This window comes from Rutidosis leptorrhynchoides, chromosome 2 (genome assembly GCF_046630445.1).
Source record: "Rutidosis leptorrhynchoides isolate AG116_Rl617_1_P2 chromosome 2, CSIRO_AGI_Rlap_v1, whole genome shotgun sequence".
Classification (NCBI taxonomy): Eukaryota; Viridiplantae; Streptophyta; class Magnoliopsida; order Asterales; family Asteraceae; genus Rutidosis; species Rutidosis leptorrhynchoides.
Genome location: NC_092334.1, coordinates 456,931,955 through 456,941,746, shown reverse-complemented (window position 1 = coordinate 456,941,746; position 9,792 = coordinate 456,931,955). Strand labels below are relative to the sequence as shown.

General features: G+C 33.6%; 1 protein-coding gene across 1 annotated transcript; it reads right to left on the bottom strand.

Moving 5' to 3' along the window:
• Window positions 1-406: 406 nt before the first annotated feature.
• LOC139889306 (protein STICHEL-like 2) lies at window positions 407-4,732 on the bottom strand. Its single transcript, XM_071872265.1, has 8 exons — window positions 4,042-4,732; window positions 3,188-3,930; window positions 2,856-3,075; window positions 2,574-2,771; window positions 2,311-2,505; window positions 800-1,325; window positions 597-645; window positions 407-445 (listed from the first exon to the last, which is right to left on the bottom strand). The coding sequence occupies exons 1-8, from the start codon at window positions 4,691-4,693 to the stop codon at window positions 407-409; spliced, it is 2,622 nt and encodes an 873-aa protein (XP_071728366.1). The 5' UTR covers window positions 4,694-4,732.
• Window positions 4,733-9,792: the final 5,060 nt, after the last annotated feature.

Sequence of the window (9,792 nt, the reverse complement as noted above, 5' to 3'; positions counted from 1 at the left end):
AATACCCCCCACATGGCTTAGACTTCAGACTTCAAGAATAAGTGGTAATTAACTTATACCTGAATCCATTTATGATTTATGTTGACACCATCATACAATTTTTCTCGTCAAGCCAGGATTCATAGTTACAATAATTTGAGGCATCTTAAGTCCTTAAACCCCCTTATATGAATTTCGATATTTCAAATAGCAATTGTGCATCCATCAAGTGGATTAAAATCTTCCAAAATGATATAAATTCATCATAATCATATTTTTTTTACTAATCCATAAACATTACATATGCTGAAACAAGTCTCATGATAAACACTAAAACAACAGATTATATATAATGAAGCTCTTATATGTTAATCTACTCATGTTAATACTTACACGATCATCAGATTTGATCATCTACAACAACCGACTATGCTGCTCCTTGTTGTCGGACTCTATGCTGCCAAACCTAAAAATAACAAGTTTTAACCCTTAGCTCATATTTTGTGCACCATGTTCGATTAATTGTCCGTGATAAAGTTTAATGAAAAAAACAATGAAATCTAGTACAACCAAACCAATAGGAGCTAATTCATTGTTAACGGACAATATGAAATTACCTTCTTCAAGGGAGATTTCCAACAGTGTACTTTCGAGTCCTTTTTTTGCCTGCACCATCGATAATCATGTTGCATTTATAAAGATATTTATATTTTTATTGTGCAATGTACAGTTTTTTATTAAGGGATTAAGTAGTTGGTCCTAAATACTTTATATAATCTAGTGAATATCTACAAATACAGACGATTAACAAGCATCTGACCTGTCAACCGCATTGCAGCAAGCAATTTCTTTGCAGAAGCAGCATCTAACATGAGTATCATCAACGCACAAACATGTTCTAGTAGTTGCGGTTCCAGAAACAGGCAAACCAAGATTATGATCCGTTTCACTGGTTGTAAACGTCTCTAATGAACGAATCTTCTTATGAAGTTTCGCACTTCGAAGAAAACAACATGAAGTCTTCCCTGGTTCTTGACCAGTAAAGTCAATACTCAGGGCATTTCCATCAGTGTTTCTTATCGTTCTTGCAGGATTATTAACATTTTCAGATACACTGGTGTCGTTCTGGTTCGACATCTTGGTTCTCCGTGCACGACGGAATAAGCAGAACGGGAACTTTTTGACTTTTGGATGATTTTTGGCGTGATGACAATCTGATCGCTTGATCCTGATCTCAACATTGCAACCCAATGCAGCCTGTAACGCACTTGCTATTGGTTTCCATGACTTCTCAGCTTTCAATACAGAATTTTGATGCTGGAATTCGAGTTCGACTACCGCCGATCCTATGTATAGAGAACATTCTCATAAGCAACTACTTTCAGGAAACATAGGGTATAGAATAGAAAATTATAGAAACACTCTTATAAGAAAAAAGGTAAATGCACAAATATGAAACGAACTATTATCTAATTATCAAGGTTGCAAAAGTCATGAGTTGTGGACGAGTCGGTCAAGACCTTGGAGAGACCAGTCGGGGGTTGACGAACGTTGAATTTTAGTAATAAACAAATAAAACATATACTATAACCAAGGTTGGAGAACTCAGAACTCGGAAAGAACTCGGTCAAAAATTTTTGGGGAGTTCTCTGCAACTCAGGGAGAACTCGAGGAGAACTCGGATGTTGACATATATATATATATATATATATATATATATATATATATATATATATATATATATATATATATATATATATATATATATATATATATATATATATATTCTAATAGACTTTGACCAATTTGCTGAGTTTTTGATCGAATTTCCGTTTTTGACCGAGTTGCAGTAGACCGAGAACTCCCCAAGTTGGCCAAGTTGACTGAGAACTCTCCAAGTAATTGACCGAGCTGCGCACCGAGAACTCGGTTGGTGATCTAAACCGAAAACTCAGCCGAGTTTTACAAAATTGACTATTACACATAAATATATTAAACAAATATAGAACATAGATATATGGAACAAACTCTAATTATAAAAAATATAAAAATTTTGGCCTAACTTCGACTTTGACCAACACAGACCCGACTCGACCGACTCACGTCGACTTTGACCGACTTTTTAGCGTTGACCGATTTTTAAGGCGTTTTTGGGCGAGTCGGGATGGGCTAGTCTCAATACCGATGCGTCGCCCGACTTTTACAACAGTGCGAATATCCGATGTTAGAAATCAACTACCATAAGAAACGAACTATCGTTTGATTACTATAATCGGCAATCAGACAACTGTTCGTTTTTGAACATGTACCTTATAAAACATAATATAATACCTTGGTGAAAACAAACAGAAGCTAAGTTCCCATGTCTTCTAAGAAAGTTACTGAGTGAAACCGATTTGCATAATTCCATAGCTCTAGTCCATATTAACTCTAGTGCCACTTTATCTTTAAGTAATTCCGATTCGCATCCGTTATTGTGGCCGCATTGAGACGGCACGAGATGTTTTACGCTCTCATCAGCAGAAACTAATATTTGAACAGAGAATTATCTTAAATATATGATTTGTTTACATAAGAACATCATTATTTAGTACTGATAAGAGATTTCATACCTCTTGGCTGCTCTGACCTAACACAGAAATTTGGATCGTTTGCATTAAAAGAAGGCGCAGAGCTCAACTGTAATAAAGCAACCGTAAGCCATGTTGTCTGGTTCTTAGATACTCGAAGTTGTTTCTCAGTTTCAGATAGTATCTTCAACGCGTTATTAAGTAGCTGCAAATCGGCTTCAGCTAAAATAACGAGAAATTAGTCATCAGTATTACGACAAACGTGTTGTGAAACAGTTAGTGTTTGCAATAATGAAATAAACTCACATGTATGCTTTTCGAAAAATTGTCTTTTAACTTCCGAAGCGCCTTCTAGAACCTTCCCAGAAAGAATATCCATAATGAGATTCGCTAATTGTGATATTAATTGCATTGGATCGATTCTTGATCGCATCAGCTCCCTTGCCCGTTTAACTGTATTCGAAGTGTCGGATGATAAAGCCATAGCCAGTAACTCGAATAACTCCTCATCAGAAACAATACCAATCTGCAAAAAAAAAAATATATATATATATATATATATATAAAAAAATAAAACTTAATATTAACCAGTTAAATTAAGATCAAAAGGGAGTGAGTAAAATTATAAAATTACTTACAAACTCATTAGTTAATGACATGGTTATTCTTTTTCCAAGCAAACTTAATTGCTCTAAAGTCATTTCTGCATCTCGAAGTGATCCATTTGATCTTGTAGCGACGAAATTTAAAGCATCCAAATCATAATTGAAACCTTCGTCTGAACAAATTTTCCTTAACTTACAAACAATATCTGCTTCGTTAATGTTTTGAAACTGGAACTTTAAGGACCTCGATACTGCAGTTCGAGGTAGCGTGCTGAGGTCAGGAGTGATCATTATAAACACAATGTGACGAGATACTTCTTCAAGACAATTCATAAGCGTTGACCATGTTGACCCGTGCATTAGCTGGCATTCATCGATTATGAAAACTTTATAACTAGAAGAAACGGGAGGGAGCATAGCGTTCTTGATAAGGTATCGAAGATTTTCGGATTGATTCATACTGACCGAATCTACCTCCTTAACGTCTCGACTCCTTCCGGCAAAGAAAAGCGCACATTCTTGACATTCGCCACAAGGTTTTTGTTTTTCTCCCTCAAACGATAAACAATTCAACGCTGCAGCGAATACTCTCGCTGCAGACGTTTTACCCGTTCCCCGGGGCCCATGAAAGAGATAAAAAGACGTAATCTTTTGACTTGAGATCACACTCAAAAGAGATTTCGATACCACATTTTGTCCCACCAACTCATCAAACGACTTCGGTCTAAACTTTTGACTTAGACACCTCGGACTCTCGCTAAATGGAGTAGTTTCACATGCGTAGTGTTTAGAAACACCGAGTTCTTGAAATCGAGGAGTACTTGACCAACAAGAACCGATACCACATCCGCCATTATCATAATCTTGACGATCAGCATCATTATTCTCATATAATGGGGTCCCACAACTCGACCCCTCAAACGACGGCCCACTAATGGATAAACATGGACTGCTTACACAACTCATGATATCACCTCCTACAACTTTAGATGATCGATAATTTTTCTTACATCTTGATCTTCTTTTATATTCATCACGATGGAAATCTTGTCGTTCTGCCGCAAGGAACAACTCCATTTGTTCATTACATGAACCCGCACCCTCCAAATAATCACTCGTAGGCATCGTACATGGTAAATCATTGTAATTATTACAATATCTCTTACTAAGTGATTTGTTCTCACAATCAACCGTTTCATGTGGAGCAAGTAGGCCTGATCGATCGGTTTTTCTACACAATCCTAATTTAGGTTTATGTGTATTTTGACCATGATGCATCTCCCAAAAAGGAGCATGATCCACACTTCGCCTAATTAACCCTAAATCGTTCGGGTCAGAAATGTCGATTCCATGGAGATGGTTATTTACATTTTCAAGAACAATCCCATTAGTTGAATTTATTTCCCAATTCAAATTATCAGCAAAATTAGGTAACCTGCTTAGTGAATTAGTATCAGGGTCTCTAAGTGATCTTACTCTTCGAAGAGCTATCAATGTTTTCGATATAGGAAGGTCAACCGAATGTCGACGCCCATCCATTATCTTCAAAACAGTTCAGGTTTTTAACCTTAAACCCACCCAAAATCAATCAATTTTAAACCTGAAAAGGGGTGAAAACATTTAAATAATTATAAAACAGTATCCTGTCTCCTATAAAGATCAAAAAGCAACAAACTTTCATCTTTATTCCTGAAAAAGATTCCTACCCAGATCACCAATTAACAAATATTTTATAAAAAATGTAATTTTTTTCATGTTTCTTTTCATATACCCTGATACCCACATCATTTTCAAGATACCCATTTAGTTACAATGTCAAATTAAAGAAGAAAAAAGAAAAAGGAATACCACATTTAATCTATCATCTATCATATTTAACATTTAAAATGGGAATATAACAACACTAAAAAATCATATAAACACCAATGCCAAAAACACCAAAAATAGCAAAATGTAGTTACCTTTTTAATCATCAGTAAGCAACAGCAGCAAAAACAGTAGTAAAAGTAACCCACATTCCCCTATTTACCTGTAACCAAAAACAAGGAAAACAACAGTAACAAAAATGTAGCCCCAAATAAAAACAATAAGTACTTCAATTTCACGGAATTTTAACAACAAAAATAGAAAGAAAGAAAAAATGAAGTTTCACGGAGCTCAAAATTAAAGACTTTGGGGATGATAAAAATAATAGTACTAAGTGCAAAAATAAAAACAAACAATGTGTAAAACGACAAATGAAAATGCATAGTTTATAATGTACATTACCAGAATCACACGTACCTGAAAACTTATTGAAAAACTTGGGCGAAGATTACGGAAGTTTGAAGACTTTTAGATGTAAACAAGAAGCTTATTTATATATATTAAAAAAAAAAAAAAACCTAACCCTAGAACAAAGATATCATATGATGTACTAGTAGTAATGTTGGTATTGGTGAAATGTTTGAGTGAGATTTTGAAGAAAAAATGTGGTGGGAATAGAGAGGTGAGGAGTAAATGTTGTTATTAAATGGAAATGGAAAAAGGTAGAGGTAGAGGTGATTTATTTTACACTCAACTCAATTGTTTGCAGTCACAAGCTTCTTTCCCCATGTATATGGAAGTGTAAATGAGCATAGTTAACTAGCTACTCTATTAGATGTCGACTCTTAAAAGTTTAATTTTGAACTGATTTAAATGATTTTGTTCTGGTACTTGAACATATTGTAAAGATTATTTATTATAGCATGGGTTTTATCACTTTTATGATGAATTTAACTTTTATATCGAGTTTGAAGCGGTTCGTGAGCTTAAATGAGTATTTTGTTGACTCATTTCGATTTGAGGTGTGTTTAGACGAGCTTAAGCCCATTATTGAACATATTTTGAAGATTATTCAGTACCTGTGTTTTTGTTTCTTATAACGAGCTCAAATTAACAAACTTGTAAACCTAAAAAAATACTACTTGATTTATATGGATTAATCATGAATTTTATAATAATATAATACTTTCTACATTTTAAAATTATTATTCCGTTTTGACTTTTTGAATATTTCTTTGTCTAACTTTGACTTTAAATATTTTTGTGTCATAATATTTGTTGAAAGTTACATCAGTAAAAAAGATTTTAAAACTAAATCCATTCATATAAATTGTATCAAATATTATATAATATAAATAAAATATTTGAAGTCAAAATTTTAGATAAACACTTTGAAAAATTAAACATGACAATTATTTTAGAACAAATTAAGTATAAAATCATACTCATTATTATAATTATAATATAATATATAATTATATAACACAAGCATATATTGAACTCTTAAAACTTTAAACGAGTTGAGCTTGAGTTACATGTTAGGAATTCGGTAGGCCTCAACAAGACAAGTGATTAAACATAATCACTAACCCACAAACGACAAATGAATAATTAAAGCATAACGACGATAAATAAAGTACAAATGACAAAGGTATTTAACGTGGTTATACCTCAACTCCAAAACACGGAGAAGAGTTTACTCCACGGGCGCAAACCAGAGATTTTCTACTATTAATTTTGTGCACACATTACAATGAGGCTAGGGGTTACAATTTATAGGAAGGGTTAAACTTGTCCACCAAGTTAAACTTGTCCTTCAAGCAAAAGACATTCCATAAATATCTATTACTTGCTCCATACTCCATTCCTACTAGAAGATTTTGAACAAACCCGAACATTAATCTCCATTCCATCCAAGAAAGTCAAACCACCATCATACCGCCAAACTCCATTTGGGACACGCACACTCATCACATACGTCGAATGAGTAGACTTTCGATACAAGGTCTTCAACACTACTTGTCGGAACTAGAAACCAATAACCACCTCAACTGTCAATGTTGTTCAAACACAAATAGCAACTCCCGATCTCCTCCCCGCTACGACTTTTGATACCGCATAAATCAAACATCCGGGTCACGCCGCTCTTCCACACCTGAGGGAAGGAAGTCTTTCGACATCAAAACCGCTAAGCTTCAACCCGATCTCCAGTTACTAACTTGGGTACTCTCGGTTTCCCGCACCATCATCTTCTTACACAACAAGATCAATTGAAGAATGCGACACTTCAATTACAGGATTCTTCCATGAGACAAACACCGCCTCACCTATCGCTCTAGACACGTCCAATCCAGAAGACCGTGTCAACGATCATTCGTACAGAATTTCCGTCTATCTATGATTTCCTTTTACCAACAATCAGAAAACCTAATAGACGCCTTTGTAGACTATTTATCAAGGCTCCAATGAGAACGCTATCACAACCTTGAAATCTACTACTTTGAACTTATTCCCGCTTTCACGTTGGTATACTGGCCCATCGTTATAACTCTGAATTTCACAAACTCATCTTCTCATTCCTAAGCACACTCCCACTGTACGAATAAGAAATAATTTGTGGCTACCCGAGAAGAATCTGGTTCATACAACTGGCCAGTTGCAAATCTCTTTACCATTCGAGGGTATACTTGCAGCATACAAGTACCCTAGTGTTATACGCACTAGTCCTATGAGAACTGAAGACACATGTAACGACCCGCACTTTTCCGATCGTTCTATACTTATGAGATTAATATTTACATAAATTAAACCTTACCAACATGATAAGCAATCCAAATTGTTGAGACTTATGTTTTTGAAAAGAGTTTTACACAACGTTTGATCGTCTAGTTTGACCGATGATATCACGAACTATACAATATATGATAATTATACATACATATTTAACATGATCTAAGGATGTTTTAATATCTCATTTTGTATTAATAACAAAAAGTCATAAGTATATTTTGAAACTACTAACTTAAGTTTTCAAAACAATAACCTACGTAACGTTATTTGACATAAATACTGATGATTTATAATGTTTATATATATATCGTATAAGTAATGTATTTAATCATTTTTAAAGGGCTTTTATACATAAAACAATATAAGTATATTTACAAAATATAGTTATATTTGAATTCTCGTTCTGTTTCCTCAATAATCCTATACGTATATCTAGGGTACTATACACAGCTTCTAGAAGTATTTACTATTGGTATATACCAATAGAAATCTTCAATTATTGGAATAATATGTCATTCATGACATAATAAATTTTAACTTATCTTAGATATTTTCACTAAAAACCAAATTTTCAAGCCTATAAATAAGCACCATTTCTAACTCATTTTTACACATTCATTTTCCAAATTTTACTTTCAATTTTCACACACACTTGCAAGAACTCTCTCAACTTTTATTTTACTACTTCTTTCCAGCAACTTTACATTTTAAACTTGAGGTAAAAACTCTACTTCAACTCTTTTTCAATTCATATATTTATAGCTATATATATAAGAGTTTATAAACTAGAACATAGTTTGAATGATTTCAAACTTGTTCGCAAACTAAATAGATCCTTCTAACTTAACTTTTAAAATACTTCAAGACCTGTAATATAACTTAAAAATATGCTAATTTAACAAGGTATAACTTGGTTTTTCAAAGAACACCTTAAAAACTGTTTTTATGACGTCGGAGTGCAACCGGGGGCTGTTTTGGGTTGGATAATTAAAAACCATCTTAAACTTTGAATTGGAGGTTTATTTTCTGGAAAAATGATTTTTACTATGAATATGATAACACATAAAAATTTCATGATTTAACTCAAAGTATAAGTATTTTTAGGAAAATAATCATTTAAGGTTGTTTACATGATGGAAAATGATTAACTTCATAAGTTTCACTAAAGTTTGACCTATGACCTGTGATTTCGAATACAAACTAAGGTATTTACAGTTCATAGTCTTAAAGAGGGACTCGATCCAAGGAAGTGGCAAGTTGAATCAACGAAAACGGAGTTGTAACGAAGAAACTATGACCAAAACGAGATCGGATATCTAAGACTAGTTTGGCTACGAAAATAATTGGAGAAAATTAAATAAATCACATCTTTTTAAAATAACATGATATTTTATATATATGTACTCATAATTTAATTTTATATGGTTCAGGATCACCCGTAAACAATACGAGAAGATTAATCATAAGATCCCATGATTGTACGCAACACGTCATTTGACAACACCGGTACTTTATGTACGCAACACGTCATTTGACAACACCGGTACCATGGGTCAAGATTAATCTCGACCAATACATATACGATGGGGGTTTTTATTTATTTCATTGGGGGTTTATTAAACACCTAAAAATGAACCATTAAAATTGAATTACTAACATCGGACTGCTAACTACGGACTAAGAAATTATTAAAACTATTAAAAGTATAAAAAGTATATATATGTGACGATTGTTTAAAATAGAAATATATTGATAAACTATATATGGATAGGTTCGTGATATCAACCGGAGACCAAGTCAAATTATATATATATCTTCAAGACGAAAGTGAGTATATAGTCCCACTTTTAAACTTTAAATATTTCGGGATGAGAATACATGTATTTTATGTTTTACGTTATGGACACAAGTAACTGAAAAATATATTCTACGTTGAGTTGTACCACTGGCATACTTCCCTGTAGCTTGGTAACTGTTATTTACAGCGGTATTGTAAACGCGAATCCTGTTGATAGATCTATCGGGCCTGACAACCCCAACCG

Bases quoted from the DNA above. Each gene is read 5' to 3' on its own strand.
- LOC139889306 (XM_071872265.1), bottom strand. From the start codon at position 4,693: ATGGATGGGCGTCGACATTCGGTTGACCTTCCTATATCGAAAACATTG. The intron at 2,506-2,573 runs GTACTAAATAAT...TTCAAATATTAG, and splicing joins AGGTATGAAATCTCTTATCA to TTTCTGCTGATGAGAGCGTA. The intron at 1,326-2,310 runs GTATTATATTAT...CTCTATACATAG, and splicing joins TTCTGTTTGTTTTCACCAAG to GATCGGCGGTAGTCGAACTC.